This window comes from Mauremys reevesii, linkage group 3 (genome assembly GCF_016161935.1).
Source record: "Mauremys reevesii isolate NIE-2019 linkage group 3, ASM1616193v1, whole genome shotgun sequence".
In the NCBI taxonomy this organism is placed as follows: Eukaryota; Metazoa; Chordata; order Testudines; family Geoemydidae; genus Mauremys; species Mauremys reevesii.
In genome coordinates this window covers 145,597,060-145,619,067 of record NC_052625.1, presented here as the reverse complement: position 1 = coordinate 145,619,067, position 22,008 = coordinate 145,597,060, and the positions used below count along the sequence as shown (strand labels likewise).

General features: G+C 44.4%; 1 protein-coding gene across 24 annotated transcripts in view; it reads right to left on the bottom strand.

Annotated features, from left to right (window-relative positions):
* SNAP91 (synaptosome associated protein 91) overlaps window positions 1-22,008 on the bottom strand; it is a 140,875-nt gene that overhangs the window by 4,129 nt on the left and 114,738 nt on the right. For all 24 annotated transcript variants that reach the window (XM_039530044.1, XM_039530050.1, XM_039530049.1 and 21 more), the window contains 6 exons: window positions 12,427-12,564; window positions 10,945-11,085; window positions 8,908-8,938; window positions 7,223-7,334; window positions 3,328-3,411; window positions 3,141-3,245 (listed from right to left, as the gene is read on the bottom strand). In XM_039530044.1, coding sequence (XP_039385978.1) covers window positions 3,141-3,245; window positions 3,328-3,411; window positions 7,223-7,334; window positions 8,908-8,938; window positions 10,945-11,085; window positions 12,427-12,564 — 611 coding nt within the window. The remainder of the gene's footprint in view (window positions 1-3,140; window positions 3,246-3,327; window positions 3,412-7,222; window positions 7,335-8,907; window positions 8,939-10,944; window positions 11,086-12,426; window positions 12,565-22,008) is intronic.

Sequence of the window (22,008 nt, the reverse complement as noted above, 5' to 3'; positions counted from 1 at the left end):
CACCAGATATCAGAACATTTGCATACTTGTACATTCCACACAGATAACAAGGAACAAGCTGACATATCCCAATGACAGGGCCAAAAGGGTAATATGATGGATAGAGTTGTTTTGTTCGAACCAACATGTACAAGGTGAGAGGTGGCACCTTACTTCGTAGTGGGGTTGTACCTTGCTACGTGGAGGGGTTGCACCTCAATACGTCAGGAGTGATGTGTAGCTTGTTTGTACCTGTGTATAAGAATGCACCCTTGAGTGGATATCTTTGTCTGGCCTAGGAGACAGTGGAAAGTCCCGCCACTGACTGAGCTGGTCCATTGTCAGGAGCACACATGTACTAGCTAGCGGCACCTTAGCAGCACCGTGGATATCTAATCCGGGGAGCTGGAGACTGTTTCTCTTTGACAATAAACCAGGCCCGGGTGCCTTTGTAGCTTACAAGAGTCTGTGGTCATTGGGGGTTCTCTCAGGGTCTGCTGTGTCAGCTATCTGCAGTACACAGAGGGAACACGCACGCAGCCGACTGATATCAACATTGAACACAGCAGAGCACCAAACTGGTAGCGTCTGATGACACTGCTCAGGTGTACCCATTAAACGATAAGGGAGTTTAGAGAGCATGTCAATGCCTAATACACTTGCCCAAGCAGATTAGAATTTCTCTAACTAGATAGTTGAGAATTGTTTGGAGCACTAACCTGGTAAGAAAGCAACTTAAATTGTTGCCACAAAATATCAATTAACATCAATATATGGAATACACAATGTATTTTTGCAGAATAACCTAGTGTTCACTGGCATAAAGCAATCTGCAGTCAAAGGAAAAGCCAAACAAACACACAGTAGGTCAAGCTACAGTATACACAATATTAAATACAAAAAACTACATCAAAAGAACACGATTAAAGTTGCAAAGACAAGCACTCAAAAGTTAGGAAATACGAGAATTAAGGTTCCACAGACAACCTTAATTTTGGCTCCCTTAGACTGACTGGATCATAATGCATATGCACAATTACTTGATCCCATATTATGTTTTCCACAGGACCTCTACCTCATTCAATGCACAGGATGGACAATGCTCATTTAATGAGCTGCTATTCAATATTTTGTTTTTTCCTCACTTCTCAAAGTGTGGCCCATGCCTTGTTTATGGCACACTATTTCAAACCCCAATTCTGAGGACAGAATTAATTTCCTCATAGGTTTTTATCTATAGTGCTCAGTGTAGTTTGTGGGTGCTTCCAACATTCATGAATTTATCTTTAACACTATTATGAGGTGAGGAGGGTTATCCCCATTTTACAGTTCAGAAACTGAGGGACAGAGAGATTAAGGTCCAAAGTTTCCATTAATTTTGGTTGCCCAACTTGACACCCCTAGGACCGGATTTTTCAGAGTATTTTGCATTGTATAGCGCTTTATATGCTCTGTCACAAGTGTAATTGAAGTCAGTGGAAGCAGTGCTTTGCTCAGCACTTCTGCAAATCAGACCCCAGGGTGTCAAGTCAGGCATGCAGTAAATGAAAAGCACACAATTAGTGTGACTACCTGAGAGAAGTTTGGTTTAAGTGGACTTGCTATGTATCACATAGGAACTCTATAGCAGAGGCAGAGATAGAAACCAATTCCCCAAAGCAGTATTCAACTGCCTTGACCATGAGACTTTCCTTTCTCTTCCTGCAGTCCTCTACCTCATTCACTACACATTCCCCAGCTTTAGCAACAAATGAAGCAGGTATCCTACAGTCAACAGCATTCCCTCCCTACATAACCCTTATTCATCCCCAGGGAAAGTCCATCCTGTACCCTGAATGAGATAGGATCATGTGGAATTTTTCAGCAATTTTTCAAATGTTTATAACTTGGCCAAATGTGGGTACATTTTCACAGGGACATCAAAAGACACATCCCTTACAAAGGCCATCCCTCTTGCACAATTTATCAAATCTCTGTTTCAAAGTGGGGGTAGAGGGGGAAGAGGGAGCCAGGACTTATCAAGGAAATGATTGCCAGAATTTAACATTAGTGAAAAATGTTTTTCACTAGTCTTATTCTTGGCAATGACTGAACTGTTTTGGCAGAAGCTTCCCAAAACATTTCAATTGGAAGACAACACCCAGCATGGTAAATTTCACCTCAAACAATTAAACTTCGGCAAAAAAAGTTATAAGCAACCGAAAACAGGAAGTGTCAGACTACTGTATTTGGCAGTGCTACCAGACCCACCTAAAGTACACACATTTCTTTGTCTCTCGTATACCATATACTCTTCCTTTGAATTATACCAGAAGTACAACGTAACCTGACTGAGCGAATATCCAAGATCATATCTTTAACATAATACATCTTATGGATGTCTCACAACTGTCACTGTAGGTGGTCTGTAGTGTCATACTATTTTTTATACAAAGCAATACAGCCACAACTGATATATTTTAAAACACCACAACAACATTGGTAATAATTTGTGTTACTTCACATCTGCATTTCCCAACCAGCATCGGGGCCCCTTTGTGCTAGGCACTGTATATAAAGAAAGAAATATAGCATTCCAGCTAGGGCTGGATGTCCCTAAATGACAGTTTGTCCAAAGCAGGCAAGGAACGGGATTGATGCAGAGCATTTTAGAGCAAGGGCATCTCAAGTTATTCTCTAGCAAATGCTTCCAATAACACTACTCTCTGTGTCTGGCAGTGACCCACCTATATCCCCAACTTGTTTAAGTGAGATACACCAAAATAGGAAGCCTTTAAGGGAAGGTGTAATACTTGGATGGGGGAGCCTTTACAAATCCATCTCTTCATTCTCACTGAAGATAGCTCAATGCCCAACTTTTCTGTTTGGGCAAAGAAAAGAATATCATGTATATAAAGGGACATTTTCATGTGATTTATTCTCATAAGGCTACATACACTTCAGTGGAGTTAAAAGCCAGCACAATAAAGTTCTCCTTTATCATATACTCAGAGCTGTATATAGACAGCATTTAAAACCAAGTTTCCAGCTAGGGTTTAGTAGGAGGAAAAGCTTACACAACAAACGGCTGTATAAGTGGCATTGCATTCCATGCCCCCCAAACCCTATTTCTACTTTAAAACTTACATTTAATTATTTTAAATATAAAAACAGAGACTTACTTGTGCACCAGGTCCAGATGCAACTCCGAATGGTGGCCTCATCATAGGTTGTCCATACATAACTGGCGGCTGAGGCATCATGGATACACTTGGTCCAGAAGGAGGCTGCAAAATTAAGAAGTTAAAAAGATAGAAGGTTGCTAAAATTGATTAGGAAGAGTTATTTATGAAGAAAAATATCACTCACCATTCCAAATCCTGATCCTGGCTGTGCAACTGGGGGGACACCCGAGGCAGGAGGAATAGCACTTGCTGGAGGCACAGTTCCAGTCTAAAATTTAAAAAACACACAGATGAGAATTTCTATAAATCCAACTGCAATTACATAGAATCAAAGTGGGGAAAAGTCTTATTGTATTTCAAGATAAAAAATGTCAGAACTATTGTACTACATATTGTTAGGTAACAGATGTTGCCCAAATTGCACAGCAGCTCACCTCTAAGGCAATTCAGCCATTTTAATTCTCAAAACACTGAGAACTGCTCATTTGAAACTTCAAAATTTGGTTTCTAGAGAAGTATCTAGAAAGTATATGTATGTCAATGATATTAAACTTTAGATATTCACGTCTTACTAGAATTTGCATGGTATGTTCTGCTCTACAGATAGAATTCTTAATTCTGAAAACAGCTTCAATATATTATCCATGTCTTAATCTAATACAACTAGAAAATGACTGCAAGGGAAATCTTCTGTACAGAACTGCAACAATACTTCCCATTTATCTTCTTCCCACCCGATAACACTTTTCAAATATGTTAAGGGCTGTTATAAAGAGGACAGTGATCAATTGTTCTCAATGTCCACTGAAGGTAGGACAAGTAACAGGCTTAAATCTGCAGCAAGGGAGATTTAGGTCACATATTAAGAAAGGTTTTCTAATTGTAAGGATAGATAAGTGCTTGAACAGGCTTCCAAGGAAGGTTGTGGAATCCCTATCATTGGGCATTTAAGAACAAGTTAGGGAAACACTTGTGAGGGATGGTTTAACTATAGTTGGCCTTGCCTCAGCATGGAGGGTGAACTAGATAACCTCTCAAGGTACCATCTAGCCCACATTTCTATCAACAACCAATCACGGGTGCTACTCCAAACCAAATTAATTATGAAGACCTTTTAGAACACGTCACACATAATACATCTGGGATTGTTTATCTTGATCCAAGATGAGCAACAAAGCAACCTACAGATCCTGGTCAATTAATTACTGTGATGGATTAGTGTATGTCTGTATGTGTGTCTATCAGTCTGCAAACTCCATTTTCTTTTGTGTACACCATTTTGATTATAAATAGTGCTGCACCTTCACTTTTGCCTTTTAGCCTCTATATTTCAGTGGAATACCCCAGAGAGATGTTGGCACAAAATCTGCGTGCCCATTGGTGGAGAGCTTACCATGGAGAGCTTTCAAGAGTCATTATTAACCTGGATGGTCTTCCATTCAAATGGAAAAATCCTAGAGCAATGAGCTGGCTGCAGACAGGGCCGGCTCCAGATCCCAGCGCGCCAAGCGCGCGCTTGGGGCAGCATTTTGCCGGCAGGGCAGCAGGCGGCTCCAGCGGACCTTCCGCAGTCATGCCTGCGGGAGGTCCACCGGAGCCACAGGACCAGCGGAGGGTCCGCTGGTCCTGCGGCTCTGGTGGACCTCCCGCAGGCATGGCTGCGGATGCTCCACCAGAGCTGCGGGACCAGCGGACCCTCCGCAGTCACGTCTGCAAGAGGTCCCCCGGAGCCACGGGACTGGTGTGCTTGGGGCGGCCAAATTCCTAGAGCCGCCCCGGCTGCAGATCAAGGGAGTTAGAGTCTCTAGTTTGGGGACCAAACAAAAAATCACCTGACAAGGGACCTGAAGACAAAGGACTTGGGGGAAGAGGGCGTTTACCTGATATAGAGGGCTAAAACTTTATAAGAACAAGTACTGCTCTTAGCAGGGGCTCTCTCTCATCAACCAGGACAAAAAGGTACGGCTGGGAAGGAAGAAAGAAGGGGCCTGAAATTCTGAAAGGACTGATGAAAACCCAAAGGACTCCCAGAGTGGTGAGGGCAGGGGAGGAAGGGATTTGCATGCAGCTGTTACTTTCTATAGATCTTTACCCATTGTGCTTTGTCTATGAGTAAAATGTAACTTGTTTAGAAATTCCTTTGTAAGGTCTGACTCTTAGTTAGTTTGCTCTAACTGCTGTAACACTTGCTTTAACTGTCAGAATCCCTAAAGGGTGAAACAGTAATCTAGTTTCAGTTGAACTCTGAGGAGCATCAAGAATTACTGGAGATGCTTGGTAGAGCTAGCACTAGCTTCAGGGCCAAGGCAGTTGGACTGTTGCATACCTTCTCAGGAAGGAGTCTGTGTGTGCGCATGTGCACGCATGTACTAACTGGTTTCCAAAGAGAGTGAAAGAAACTCTTCAAAAGCCACCACTGCCTTTGAAATATCCTCCTACAAATGGTCCAGAGCATAAGTTTGGCAAATATTTTCATTAAGCCAGGCTTCTGAATGAATACCAATACGAATACAGGAAGTCTGTCTGAAGACTAGGACCTTTAGATAAGTTTTGATGACTAATTTTTGTCTTTTACTGTTATTGTGCAGTGCCACAGGTACCCTCCGTTATAGACACTAGACAACAAATAGTAATAATTTAACTTCTTGAATATTTAAATAAAGTTCAACAGTCCTAGAACTATTAACGTTCACATAAACAGTAGGAATGGACTTGAATTCTTATTGCTGCTATTGTTTTAAAAATTATGTAGCTAATATTACCATGTGAATGTAGTACTCTCAAAAAGTGTCAGATTGATGCCCTGGACAGAGCCAAAGGACAGACAGCATAAGCAGCAGTTGTTCAAGCTTCAATATTGCTCTGCCAATGTATCTCAATACTGACCTGAAGGGACTTTAAGGGTTTCAATCTCCATAGTCATTTTTATGTCACTGGTATCCTTGCTGGCAGAGTTTTAATGTTTTTTACTGGCTTTAGACATCAACAAACTATGAACTCTACCAAAGCCACCCAACCCATTTCATAGAGACCAGTGAACTCCTATCAGATGGTAACTACTTTCAGTTACAACCAGTCTTGTCTGGGTTTGAATGAGTGACTAGAAGTGAAGTTCCACATCTCATTATAAATCTCCAGATGCATCCAGGTTCTCAGTTTTTCAATATCTGCTGGGAACAAGGATACCCTGAAACAACTGTTTTTAACTTGACTTCGATAAAAACTTATTACCAAGTTGTTTCTCATGAACGTACTACAAAGGCTAGTGGATTAAGTATCTGGTAACAATGACATGCTCTCAGGCATACAAGAACAGCTACATTAATATATTAGTGACAAGTTCCATCTAACTTTAAGCCAGCTGTAAGAACTGTAGTGCAGGCAAAGAGCAGTTAGCATTTTCCAGTTTAGTTAAAAAAACACAACAAAACAAAAAAACCTTTGTAAGTAGAATTAGTAGAACTTTACAATGAAATTCACTTACATAATAGAATATTGCCCAACCTTTCTGGTAAGAAAAAAGTTGAAATAATAACTTATTCATTGATCAAAACTCCACACCCACATTAAATGGAAGCTGAAACAATGATTGCAAAAAAATGCCCCACCCTTGCATGAAACATTTTGCTCATAAATTACTAAAAGAAAATACCACACCCTATTGTCTTGAAAATGACTGACCACTCTTTCTGGCACATATACACAGATCCTGAGCAGGTGTAGGTCAGTGTATTTCGAATGACATCAATTCCACGATGCTGATTTACATCAGCTAAAGATCTGGCCTAAAGACATTGGTAGTCTCAAATCAACATTTTCCATCATTAGTCACATTGTCATACAAGATACCACAGTATTTCTCTACATTTAGAGAGAATTAAAGGTATCTCTGATATCACAACATGTTTAACAGTTGGCTAATGTTGACTAATAGTCACAGTTGTATATACACAGTCCCCCAGAAAGCACAGGGAAGAACACCAGTTTATGTACAGAATAGTAATAATTTGTTCCTATTTCATCATCACTTGAGTGGGTCCTGGACATGAAGTGCTAGGACTAATTACTGAACTACATACCAAGGGACCAGTTGGAGGAACACCAGTTGACCATGTTGCAGGTGCTACTTTTGGTTGCCAGTTAGCTCCTCCTGTTAACTTCTTTTCTCCAGCATTCCACTGAAGGTCTCCCCTAATAAGGATTCAAATGTAGAAGCAGAGATAAGAAAGAATAAAGCTGTATACTGTATGTTAAAACTAAGCACTCTGAATGAATGTACATTAATTTACATAAGCACTAAACAAAGCTAGCACGTGCATTAGTTTTTGTTACAGGCAACTGAGAAATCCTGAATGCATTTAGCGTGCATAGGCTGTGAATAAATTTTCTCCAATCTCAGTGGTGGTCATTAGCTATGGCAACTAAATTGCCAAGTTTATGATAGTCTATATTAAAAGATGAAAACAGAATTAATGGTGTAAGCCTTTAAATCTCATTACCAATGAGTAATTAGCAATATGGGAGAAGGCAAAAACGTTGTTTAGTGCTATATTCACATTCACCTGTATAGTATTATAATCTATAGGGGAGGATACAATTTATATCAAGGCAAAAAGTGGGGGATTGGCACTGCATATTCGACTGTTGATAAAAGCATTTCACAGTTAAGAATCTTGTTCAGAAAGCTGCAGCAGAAGAAAAGGACGGCTTTTCCCTTCAGAACAGTCAAGTTGCAGCATACAAGATCTATAAAAAAATTCATAGAAAAAGGAGGAATTTTTTCACCTCTTTAAGATGCAGAACAACTATTAGTAAGGGGTAGCCCAACATTAGATGTTTTAACAAAAGCCTGCAGAAAAAAAATAACAGGATTTGAGGCACATGACAAACCAGTAGCACCTCAAACCTGGATAGTGTTGGAATTCCCCACCTTCCAACCCCAAACCAGTTAAAAAGGTAAAACTCAAAGTGAAGCTTTTAAGAGAGACATGCTCTACAGATGTAAGGCTTGTTTGATGGGACAAGTGGGAAAGAATCCATTGGAGACTTGGAGTGAAATCCTGATCCCACTGAAGTCAACATGAATTTTGCTTCAGTGGAGGACAGGACTGCACCTTTTGCCAGTAAATTGGGACTGATTTTGTTTTAGAGTGTAACTAAGAAAGTGGGAAAACCAGCTAAGCTAGGAACAAACCAACCAACCAACCCAAACACTCCCAAAAAACCCAACATGGTGGAAAAGATCCAAAAAATGATAATTAAAGTAATTTTACATTCTCCTTTTCTCAAAGAAAGAAGACCTTAACCAAAATACCATGGGTTTCCCCCCTCTTAGCTCAGTCTAAGTAGAGGTTGTGAACCAGCTCAGTAGTCAGTGGAGTCAAACAATCACAGAAAATGTATCTAAATATAAAGCTCAGCAAAAAGATAAAAGGGACTGTATAAACTTGGACACTACATCAATTTCAAAATGATATATTTCATGTTGTTTAAGAACCTAAACTTGTCTCTAGTTACCCTGCCATTGCTGTGGTTTTACAAACCCAATTTTCTTATTTCTTTAAAAGTATAACTCCCTATTAGTGTGGAAACCAACACACTGTGCCAGGAAGATAGTGAAACTGACTACATTCAAAGTGCTGTCAAATACAAACAAACAAAATGGGAAAAAGTTCTCTAATCTTTCAGTTTTATTAATCTTGTGTATTACAAGGAGCAGCATTTTTAAACAATAAAAAATAAACACCCAAAATTCAGAACTTACTTTTTTGATATGGTGCCAGAAATTCCAAGATCTGAAAATCAGAAATGAAATCAGGATAATAGAGTTACTTGTTTATAAAATTAAGTGAAGGATTCTGTCAAATGCTTTTACTGTAAAAACATCTGTGCACCTGCACAAAACTGATCCAATAGCACTGTTCTAGGAATAGTACTCATTTTTTCTAAAAGCCCTCTAAATAATGAAAGTTAAAAATCTGAAGCTCACCACTTTCATCAATGATTTCCTTATGACAAACTTGTTCTTCCAAGAATTTTTTTTTAAAGGTATGTTAAAAAAAAATGTGAGGCCTGAAGAGCCAATCTCATTGTTTCCTTGACTGTGTATTTATGTATGTGTGCAAAATAAAATGTAAATATAGTTAACTGATCCAAGTGGCAAGTCTGTTCATCTTTAATGTCATACTTGAGACGTTCCAGCCACCTGGGTGTAGGTGTGCAAACAAGTTGGTCTCTAACAGTATCCTTTCAAATTTTTTTTGCATTGCACTGCTAGGCTAGGACTTATGTGCGCATCAACTGGCTCTAAGTTTGTAAGCAACAGAGTTAAGTGGACTGAAACTTAAAAGGTTTTGGAATCACACTGATTGAGAATTTTTAAAAAAATATTTTCCTTCCCCTACATCACCAGTAGAGATCCTACAGGTGTATCCCCACTGCCCACAGATACACAGGAGGAACTGAGGATTGAATTTGATTTACAGGCTCATTTACAAGTTATCACGCATAGAAGAAAAGAAGCCGGCTTTGCTCCTGTTGATCAGTTAACTGTTTTTAGGACTGACAGAAAAAAAATCTGTTTGTAACGCAAGTACATATTAGATAATGTCACTGAGAAACATGAAACAGTACAATTTCTATGGTCTTTTTCAGACTGCAACCACATTTTAAATATGGTTACCCTTTGGCCCAAGCAGTTGGTCAGTATCCAGGGCCTTGTTTGGGTTGTTTCCATTAGGAGAAGAGATTGATTATACAAATTTGGAGTGGTTTTTGTGTGTGTGATTTGGTTTATTTACAAAGAAAATACAAAGCCCTGTTTCCCTGAAAAAACAGAAATAGTTTTCTTGCTCAGAAATCAAAGTCTGCCTTTTCAGTGAGCACTCTGCCCAAAAAATCACTTCCTCCCAGGGCCATGCATTGCTGCATCTCCTGTTGTCTGCTGACTTTCTCCTTGCTATTTGTTTCCTTTCCCACAGGTACACAGCTGCAACCAACCAAAGCTGCAGTCCTTACATGTGTAATCAGAGAAAACTCTTAAATTACATGGCTTTGCCTCTGCTCAGGCCTCGCCATGCTGGCCTGTGCCTTGGGCGGCAGCTTCTATTGTTTCAGCTATCACTAAGCAGCCATTGACTTTTACCAGATGCGATTGATGGCTTAATGTATACCTCTAGAATGGCAAGTGCTATTTTTTCCATCTGTACTCTAGTCTGTTTCAAGGATCTAAGCTTGAAAACCTGTTTCCAACAGACAAATTTGTAAGTGTCCCTTAGATTATAGAACAGAGGAATTTAGTGTGCTTGAAAACAGAAGCTCTATGAAGTGTCAAACTCTGACATGAGACCAGGAACTTCCATTCACTGAACTGTGAAAACCTAAGCACCTTGGGCTCCTACAGAGGACTATAGTATAATGCAATGAATCATAGAATATCAGGGTTGGAAGGGACCTCAGGAGATCATCTAGTCCAACTCCCTGCTCAAAGCAGGACCAATCCCCAGGCAGATTTTTGCCCCAGATCCCTAAATGGCCCCCTCAAGGATTTAATTCACAACCCTGGGTTTAGAAGGCCAATGCTCAGTCCACTGAGCTATCCCCCCCCCCCCCCGCCTTTTTGACATTTCACAGAGAGGCAGGACTTTTGAGGGATGCAGCAGACTGAGTTAAAGTACAAGTGACAGCTATATTTATGTACCCAGAAACAAATATTACCAATAAGTTGAATGAGTTGAGTAGTTAAGATCATAAGTCACTTTAAAATAAAACAACCAACAGCAACAGTAGTTGGGTGACTTACTGCCTACTAAATTTGCGAGAGATGAATCAAGATCACTTCCAAGGCCTTTGCTTGCTGCTGAAGCTGTAGCAGCTGAAGCTGCTACAGACTGACCAGATGGAATCATAGTTGGCATAAGAAGATCACCTAAACCATCAAACACTAGAATTTAAAGAAGACAGTAGATTAGGATAGTAACCTTAACTGTAATATTTATTTAAGTAACACCACTGCATAGAAACCTTTAGTATTACTCAACAAATGGATCATAGCACAGACAATCACTACACCAGTATTACTAATACATAATTTCACATGAAAGAATGCCGACACGGCATGCATGATATTTTACTAACACACACTGAAATGTAGAATTACCCTGAAATAAAAATATACTAATGAAGACTGGAACAATACATGCCTAAATGGTTGCAAATGCATCCTTAAACCTGGTAACAAACTTAAGAATCCCAGAGGATTGCCTCTATGTATACATGTTTGCAAAGAGGTTTAGAAAAGCTATGTAAAAATATATATATTTTAATAGATGTACAAGTTACTGTAATAGTAGAGCCAGGAAGATAGAGTATTTTAAAATATTTTAACTGATAACAGGTTTCTTCAACATAGCAATTAAAGGGATCAACAGGGATGTAACTGGTACTCTTCATCCACACTGACAGATGTAACTTCCCCAGAACAGATGTCAGCTTCAGGAGTCAGGTTTACATATCAAAACTCAAACTGCTTCTCTATTGCCTGGTTAGCCCACTATTATTTTTAATAACCTATATTACTTTATTCCACCACAGTAAATATTCTGATCCACATTTGATGTGCATGCTAATGTTATTTCAACAGGCAAGTGCAGCATATTATGCACTGGCAAGCAACCAAATAATCAAGCAGCAATACTTCTCAGATTTCTCTCTTACTCATTTAGTTGCAGAACTCACCAATTGTTAATGTGTAGCAAGGACCCAGCATGGAAAGTGTAGAATGGAAGAGATACAAACAAAGTGACAGCAGTGATGAAAGATTAAGCTTTATGTCAAGCAAAGAACACTATCTTGATCTCAGTTTTATGTAACTCTGGGTGCCATGCAAGCTTAAGGGCTTCAGCAACAGCAGCGAGATCACATGCCTATACACTGAATATACAGTACCAAGTGTTTGTGTTTTTCCTCTGATAACTCTTAACAGTCATGCAGAGAAGCACGTGCAAAGAGATGACATACACACGTCTATTTGGTTTCTGCTAAAAATTGGGAGAAGATAATGGGAACAAGGAAAGATTTCCTAGAATTATCCCCATTGCTGGTGAACATTTATGGTACTAACTGGTATTTTCTCTTTCAATTGAATAAGTGATAGGAAACATTGATACCCATGAGAATTATTTTTATATCCTTTGTATTAAGAGCAGTAACAATTGTATCATTTATGTTAGTGTTGAATGAACATATTTTTTCTGAAGATACACAAGGGAAACCCTTCCCTCACCTGATGGATCAAATGAGCTGCCACCAGTTGATGGTGATGTTCCAAAAGCTGCTTCAAAGTTGGGCTGTAATAAGGTGGTTTGAGCTGGAGTAACTGGTGATGGTGATGGAGAGGGAGCAATGAAAGAACCTCCAAAGCCTTTTAAAAAAGTCACATTAAAAAAGATTAGATGCATCCAGATGGAATCACAAAATAAAAGCCTCGACATACTTACTATTCTTAAAGTCATAACATAATAGGTTACTCTATCATTATGCTTTCTGATAGCTAATAAGCATCCCTTGATGTAATGCCAAGTATTCTAATAAAAATCACTCTAAAACCAGCTAAAGGAAGATGTACTGTAACTGGCAAGTTCTGGGTTGCTAAAAATCATAAGACTGCATTGTAAACCTATTTGTAACTTCACCCACAAATGAAATGCAGTCACCTCTGGGGTAGAGCACAGCAGTTTAATAGCACATTCAGTGCACAATGTAAGATAGATATTAAATACGCCTTACCCAATTATAATGATAGAAGTAGGCAGAATGCAGTTACTGGGATTTGGTCAGGATACTGGGGTTAGCTCTTAAGGAAAGTGTACCATGAGTTTTTTAATGACCCTGACTTGAATAGCCAGGAATGCCAACAGTACCTCAATCTCATATTGGTTAAATACTGACTGCTTATTGATTCACCAATCAACCAAATGAATCACCATCACTACTTCCTACAGCACATGGGACTCCTTTGCACCTCTCCCAAGTTCTTATCTGACCTGACCCTCGATTTCATTGATTTCTATTAATGGTACCACTTTCCTGTATTTTTATTTTATATAAAAGTTGTCTCCAACTATCATTTTAGATTTTTGAAGTACTATAACAAGATAAATAAGAAAAATGATTTTATAGATTTCTTTCTACAGCATTTTCCCCAGACTCCTTGATTTAAATTCTCCTCTTGTTAAAAAACATTAAATGTTTTCCCTGAAAAATTGAAATAAAAGCAATAATCCACCACATTTCTCTCCAAAAAGAGTTCTGTGCCAATGTAACATGAGTTGAGTAGTTCTGCCAGCAAGATATGGATTGATAGTTATGACTTGTTTTTCCAGAGGTGTGAAAACACCCAAAAATCTCAATGAAATTAACAGAAGCTACAGGTGCTTAGCCACTTTAGGAGACCTACCCATATAGATTTTAGTCACAAGGTCAATTTTCAAGAATAGTCAGCAACCTACAATACTGTATTTTCTTGTTGCACTAATTTCAGGTTGTCAGGATTCTGGTTGCATTGGTTGAGGACACAGCATACATTAGGGGTTAGTGATGTTGAAGTATAGGAATGAAAATCAGAACCTGGAACTCATCTTGTGAAAAGAGTGAAGGAGGAACTGACTTAAACTGTTAAGATTTGTAGTCTACACATTATGCTAAATGCTTAAAGATACCAAATCTATTAACATTTTTAAAACAACACATGCCAACTGATGTACTTTAGGGAGATTATGGCAGATCAAACACTGACATTTTATCCACTTACAAACTGTAAAATGTACCTTCAAATGTCAGACTACTGTCATAAGAGAGAAGACAGCCAGACCTGTATGTTTGGAGAACACTGGACACAAACGTGTGCTAAAGTTGACTACCTTCAATTTAAATAATTAATACTTTTTTTTAAATTAAGTTAAGTTAAAAATAAAAAAAAACTCACCAAAAGTTATTGTAAAACAGTAATACACATTATGTTTCTCATAGCAGTTTAACCCCAATCCAACTTTTGCCCCAAGCTTTTGAAAAAGCACATCACGTTCCCAAAGAATACTTCATTAGCCCACTATTCTAGGAATAGTAGCTTTGGAATGATCCTGACATCATTTTCTAGAATATGACTGCACTAAGAGATTACTGAGAAGTGATACAGTAATGTTGATTAACCACAATCTATCAGCCACTCTAAGCAATCGAGAGGTACTGGTAACCTAAAAACATAACCTGGCAGGAGTCATGCCTGTCTAAAAGATCCCAACAAGTCACAATGGGTAGCTACTTTTCCTTCCCAAGGATTTAGGTAAGGCTTTGGCTACACTTGCATTTCAAAGCGCTGCCGCGGCAGCGCCCGCGGCTGGCGCTTTGAGCTAGTCAGTGCCCAGCCCAGCGCTGAAAAGAAAACTCGCGCTCCCCGCCCTGTCAGCTCCTGTGGGGAACGGACAGCGCGCTGGGCCGCGCTCCTGGGGCTGCGCTGGGCTGACTTGGCGCTGCCGCAGGCGCAAGCCAGCTTGCAGCGCTGCAGTGACACCCTGCTGCAGTGCTGCTGCTGCAAAATTGCAAAGCCAGCTAAGAATGGTGACAAAGTACTTGCAACTACACCTAGTAGATGCATAACAGCATAATTTGAATTAAACTGAAACAGGTGCAGAGAAGGGCTACTAGGATTATCAGGCAAATGGAGAGCCTATTTTACAGGAGAAGACTAAAAGAACTTAGCTTGTTTAACCTAGAAAAACCAAGGCTGAGAAGGGATAAGACTGATCTCTATGAATACATCAGAAAGATATGCACCAGAGAGGGAGGAAGAGTTATTTAAGGTGAAGAACAATACTGGCACAAGAACAAATGGGTATAAATAGCCCAATAATAAATTTAGGCTGGAAAATGTTTCTAATAAGAAGAATGAGGTTTTGGACCAGACTTACAACAGGAGTTATGAGGGCAAATGACCTAACTAGTTTTAAGATGGAGCCTGACAAATTTATGACCGGGACTACATGATGAGGTTGTCTGTGATAGCAGGAGACTGGACTCTTTGACCCACAAGGTCCCTTCTAGTCCTATGCGCAACAAGGATTATCATGCCAGTGGCATGATGTTCCAAGTTTTTTTTCAAATCACAGAAGACACTATATTCCAGTTATCTCCAGATAAAGAGGGGCTGGTACATGGCATAACAGCCTGCATGTTTGAAGTGTATCTAGGAAAGACTGAATCAATGCTAGTTGGATCCTTGATCAAGGTCTCTGATCTCTAGTAATTAAGACAGCTGCAGTCTTGGTTATGCTAGACTCATTGACTGTGGACACCTGGCTAATTAGTGCCCTTCTATCTCAAGTTAGCCTGACAAGTCCTGGACAAAAGCTGAGAGTGACCAGTCCACAGTAGTTAGAGAGTTGCAATTAATGTGATCTAGAGCTGCCAAATGCTCTATCTGGGGCCCTGATAAGGTAATTAGGAACTAGACAATTAAGTAGCCCATGTAAATGGCTAAAGAAAATGTCACTTTTCCAGAACCTGCACTGACTTCCCTTTGTTAGCAGATCCACTGTGAAAGACAGTATACGGTGGGTCGCAGGTCAGGGCCCTGAGCTCCAAGACCTGCCGGGCTGACGTGATGGCTACAAGGAAGGCTACCTTCTAGGAAAGATCAGACCATGAGCATGTGGCCAGGGGTTCGAACGGGGACCCCGTAAGGCAGGATAGCACCAAATTTAGATCCCACTGAGGGATAGGGGCCCTAACATAAGGGAAGGATCGATCTAGCCCCTTGAGGAAACGCCTGATCATGGCATGGGAGAAAACCGAGCGGATGGAACGCTGAAATAGCTGCCAGGTGCACCCTGACAGAGGAAGGGCCAGGCCTTGAGTTCTAAGGTGAAGTAGGTACTCAAGGATAAGTTGGAGCGAGGCAGACGTTGGGGAAATGCCCCGCTCGCCCGCCCACCTGGAGAATCGGGACCACTTTGCCAGGTAGGCTCGGCGTGTAGATGGCCTCCTACTTTCGAGGAGGACATGCCCAATTTCCTCCAAACACATCTAGCCACCGATCAGCCATGCTGTCAGATGGAAGCTGGCCAGATTGGGGTGGAGGAGGCAGTCCTGGTCCTGGGAGAGTAGGTCTGGGTGGAGTGGCAACGGCCAGGGAGGGGCCACGAGTAAGCCTAGGAGAGTGCCATACCAACGCTGTTGGAACCACGCTGGGGCGATCAAAAGAATGCGTGCCTTGTCCATCTTTATTTTCTCCAGGACCTTGGCAATGAGGGGAAATGGAGGAAAAGCGGAAAGAAGTTGGTCCAGCCATGACAGGAAGAAGGCGTCCGAGATCACGTCCCCCACCCCCCCCGGAGCAGAACCCGTGGCAATTGCGGTTCTGTCAGGTCGGCCTGCATGTTGTTAGCACCTGGCCACCTGGCAGGTGGAAAGCCTTCAGGGAGATGTCGTGGGCTATACAAAACTCCCACAGGCTGAGGGCTTCCTGGCAGAGGGCCAAGGACCTCGCCCCGCCTTGCCTGTTGATGTAAAACATCGCAGCAGTGTTGTCTGTGAGTACTCTGGCCACCTTGCCGCGTAGCTGCGAGCTGAATGTCATGCTGGCTAAACGTATTGCCCTGAGTTCCTTGACATTTATGTGAAGGGATAGCTCTCCAGTGGACCACAAACCTTGCGTCTGTGAGGTCCCTATGTGTGCCCCCCAGCCCAAGTCCGACACGTCAGACACTAGGTCCAGTGATGGGGTGGGGTCCCGGACAGGAATTCCCTGGAGCACGTTGGCCAGGCAGGACCACCATTGTAGCATGGCGATCACCTGCGCCAGTACCGAGAGGATTTTGTCCAATTTGTGCCTGGCCTAGGAGAACTGAGGCCAACCAGAGCTGGAGGGGCCTCATACGAAGCCTGGGGTGGTGGACCACATACGTGCACGCTGCCATGTAGCCCAGGAGCTATAGGCATGCCCTAGCAGTGATAACGGGAAACTCTGTGACCAAGGCTATAAGCCAGTGATGAGCTGCCAAAATCTTAACAGGTTCCCTATAAAAAGTTCTGATTTAAGGGATGTGCGACAGCATGTATTTTTTGTACCAATAGGGTTACCATACGTCCATATTTTCCCAAGAGGTGATTAAGAACCGAAAAGCCTGACATGTCCAGGAAAATACAGATGTATTTTAACCCTACCTAAAGTTCTTTTTTAAAAAGATGGGGCTGAACTAGAAATGAGCTCCGTTTCACATGTGTGCGTGGTGATCAGGGACCGTCTCAATTTTTGGGTCTTTTTCTTATATAGGCTCCTATTACCCCTCACCCCCATCCCGATTTTTCGCACTTGCTGTCTGGTCACTCTAGGGTGTGCACATGTGTGGGTCCCAGCTGCTCCCTGCCCCCCCCTCATTGAAGCAGGTGTGCAGGGTTACTGCCCTGGGAACTGCAGGGCACCAGTGGATGTGGGGCTGGCTGCAGATAGGGGCGTGGGGCAGGGCTAGCTGGAGGCAGGGAGTGACACGGGCTGGCTGTGGGCAGGTGATGCAGACGGGCGGGCTGCGGGTGGCTGTGGGCAGGGGCTGCAGGCAGAGGCTGGCTGCGGGCAGAGGCTGGCTGCGGGCAGAGGGCGACTGCGGGTGGCTGTGGGCAGGGGGTGGGGCAGGGGGGTGGCTGTGGCAGGCTGGGGGCGGGGCAGGTGGGTGGCTGTGGCAGGGGAGGGCAGGGGGGTGGCTGTGGCAGGGGCGGGCAGGGGGGTGGCTGTGGCAGGGAAGACGGGGGAGGGGCGCAGACACTCACACGGGGGGGGGGGGCTGGGAGCAGCAGGAGGCAGCCGGGGACTCACCAGGCAGCAGCAGGAGTCCCAGGGCCAGAGGTCCAAAGAGCAGGAGCAGCAACAGGGCCAGGAGGCAGCTCACATGGCTCTCGCAGCACAGCGCAGCGCCCCCCGGCAGCCGGGAGGAGGAATTACAGGCTTCCCAGGCAGAGCCCATCAAAGCTTCCCTCGCAGGGAAGCTAGTTAACAAGCGGTTCTAAAACCGCTTCTAAATTTAACAACGGGTTCGCGCGAACCGGTGCGAACCGGCTCCAGCTCACCCCTGCTATAAGCCCCTTCAGGGTCCAGAACCTGTCCATGGGAAGGGGGGGCTGTGGCCTTGGAGGCATCCAGGAGAGCACCTATGAATTCTATGCTCTGCACTGGGACCAGTGTTGACTTGGCCTCGTTTACTAGGAGGCCTAGTTTGCCACATGTGGCCAAGAGCAGGTTCACGTGGTTGTGTACCTGGGACCATGAGCTGCCCTTGAGCAGCCAGTCGTCAAGGTAGGGGAATATCTGTGCCCCTTGGCCTCTGAGGTAGGCCACCTCTACCGCCATACACTTCGTGAACACACTGGGTGCAGTAGACAGGTCAAAGGGGAGAACTGTAAATTGGTAGTGGTCCTGTCCTACTAGGAAGCGGAAGAAGCGTCTGTGCCCCTCAAATATTTGGATATGGAAGTAAGCATCCTGAAGGTCCAGGGCCACATACCAATCGCCAGAGTCCAAAGAAGAATGATACATGCCAGAGAGACCATGCGAAACTGGCATTTTGCCATGAACCGATTAAGGCCTCGCAGATCCAGGACGGGTCTGAGCCCCCCTTTCGCCTTGGGGATCAGGAATGGGAGTAAACCCCTTTCCTCCAGAATTCCCATGGAACCTTCTCCACAGCTCCCAGGCTGAGGAGCCGACCCACTTCCTTCTGTAGCAGGGGTAAATGCGATGGGTCCTTGGACGGCGGGTGGGAGGGGGGAGGGAGGGCGGGCGGGCAGGTGTGAGGCAAATTGTAGCGTATAACCCTGGGAAATGGTGCTGAGGACCCACTGGTCTGATGTTATTCGGGACCATTCCACAAGGAACACAGACAAGTGGTGCTGAAAACTAACTATTGGTGGGAGGGTTCTTTCGGGGGGGGGTCACCGGGGTACCCTCCCACAACCAGTCAAAGCTGCCTCTTGCCCTGCTGCTTGCCCTTGTAGGGCCCAGGCTGCAGGGCAGAGCAAGACTGCCTCTGAGGCTGCCTCTTCCGAGTTTTGGAACTCTTGCAGGTGGGCTCGTATCTCGGCTGGGGCACAGGGACAGAGGCTTGCGCCTTAGGCTTTTCCTTGGGCGGGATGTAGACCCTGAGGGTTTGAATGGTGGTACGTGAGCCCTTCATGCCGTGGACCCTCACATCTGTTTGTTCCGTGAACAGGTCCTTGCCGTCAAAGGGAAGATCCTGCATTGCAGACTCTGCCTCCACGGAGAGCCTAGATAGCAGTAGCCACAATGCCCTGTGCATGGACACTGCCGAGGCCATGGATCAAGCAGCTGTGTTAGCTGCATCCGACACCACCTTCAAAGCAACCTTTGCGACAGCAGCACCCTCCTCCACCAGCGACTTGAATTCCTTCCTTTCGCGCTCCGGAAGGCAGGGCTTGAATTTTGGCAGTGACCTCCACAAGTTAAACTCGTATCGACTGAAGAGGGCCTGGTAGTTGGCTACCCGGACCTGGAAGCTGACAGACGAATAAAGTTTTCTGCCAAATGAGTCCAGTCTTTTGGAGTCTTTATTCTTGGGTGTGGGTCCTGGTTAGCCTTGTCTTTCCCTGTGGTTCACAGATTCCACCACTAGGCAGTTGGGGGGGCTGGGTGAGTATAGAGGTATTCATGCCCCTTTGTGGGCATGAAGTATTTGGGCTCCGCCTTTTTTGATACTGGGGCCAGGAAGGCCAGTGTTTGCCAGAGGGCATTGGAGATGTTGGCCACTCTGCCTGGTGCTGAGGATGACAGCACGTTAAACAGCGAGTCCAAGGGTCCCTCCATCTCCTCAGATTGGAGATGGAGACTGGATGCTACTCACTTTAGCAGCTCCTGATGAGCCCTGAGTTCTCCTGTGGTATGTATGGGGGCAGAGCTGCGATCTTGTCATCTGGTGCAGGGGAGGGGGCCGGTACTGGACTCTGCACATCAGCAGGTGCTACAGGGTCCACCCCTTGATCGGACTCCTTGTGCAGTGCCGAGGAGCCGTGACCTGCCAATCTATCCCTCGGAGATCTGGATAATGCAACTGATGGAATCTCTGATGCTCCCGCTATCGACCAAGGGCTTTGCTGGGCGTGCACGGGAGGCCAGGTGGTCCACTGGCACCACTGGCTTTGCCACAGGGGTCCCTACCATTGACTCTGGTGTGACACTGGTGGCATCAGCAGGTCAGGTTGGCCCGCCTGGAGCATAGGGCACTGCGTGTGGGTCGAGGTCGGGGTTACCAACGATCTGTCGGTGCCGTGTGAGTGGTATGTGCAGTGGTACCCAGCATGGCGTCTGCCACGGGACTGGGACTCTGACGTCGAGGAACAGTACCGCCTTGAGTGACTACTCCTCGAGACGCTTCGACACCTGGATCCACAACAATGCAGAGCTGGCGATCCCCGCCAGGAGTGGTGGGCATGGTGCCTCAACGCGTGAGAGCTGGAGCGTGACCGGCGACTGCGTCCGTGCCGGGAGCGGCTCCTGTAGCTGTGCCGAGAATGGGAGCATCTATGGCGTCAGTGCCTGTCCCACCAATACTCTGTACTTGGCATAGAGCGGTGCCTAGAACTGTGCTCTGATGGCACCCTACCAGACAACCTGGAGGGCAACGAGAGGGGAGGCTGGGGTCTGTGTCCCAACAGTACACTGGGAGACGAGCAGCCTCGAAAGCCGTCTCCTGATCGGGATCTGCATCGGGTCAGCATCAGCTGATGAGACTCCAGCAGCGGCTTGCCTCTAGAGCTGGGTCCAGGTGCTGGCGGTGCCCCAGGCACCTGCAGGGTCATAATATCTTTGGCCACCTGCAGGGCCTCCGGTGTCAAAGGCATGCATACTTCAGCTGGAGAAGTCTGAGTTGATGCAACCAGGCTGCTCCACTCAACCTGAGTCGGAGCTCTAGAGCCCGGGGGGGGGGGGGGCACGGGACTGGGGCTGCCCGACTTGGGTCTAGCCTCTCCCCGTGCCTTCTCTCTACGCTTCTGAGACGACGAAGCCTTCTTCTGCTTTTTCGACGGAGCGTGGTGCTGGCCACCGGAATGTGCCGGGGGATTGTCACGAGCCGAAGACAAAGTACCCGGTGCCAATTCCACTCAGCGCACCGCGGTAGGGGCCAGTGCTGACTCCATGAGAAGTGCTCGAAGACTAATGTCTCTCTTTTTTTGTCCTGGGTTTGAAGGACCTGCAGATTTTACAGCGGTCACTGATGTGGGATTCGCCCAGGCAGCGGAGACAGTTGGTGTGCGGGTCACTCCTGGGAATTGAACGCCTGCAAGACTCGCATGATTTAAACCCTGGGGCCCAGGCATGCCCTGGCCCGAAGAATAACTAACTAAACTAGAACTTTTATGAACTAAATGATACAGGTACTACTGAACAATGAACGAGATTTGAGATGAGCTGCAGCAAAGCTGGAGCAAGTAGTTCCGATGCACCATCACTGGCGGCAAGAAGGAACTGAGGGTGGGGGGAGTGCACGGCTCCCCTTATAGCGTGCTATAGTGGCACCACTCCAGGGGTCACAGCAGCGCTCCCCCTACTGGTACTGCTGAGGGAAAAACTTCCGGCACCGGTGGACGTGGCGAGAACGCACACCTACTGTGGAATATGCATGAGCAAGCGCTTGAAGAACAAAATTATCTGAATATTTTCAGAAATTAAATAAACTACAAATGGTGATACTTCCATTTGTTAAAGAAAGCTTGTACAGCTGTGAAGATACAGGACAAGTGTTTAGCATGGAGAGGTTAGTTTAATAACTGACAAGCAGTTACACCCCAAAGTTATCAAAATTGT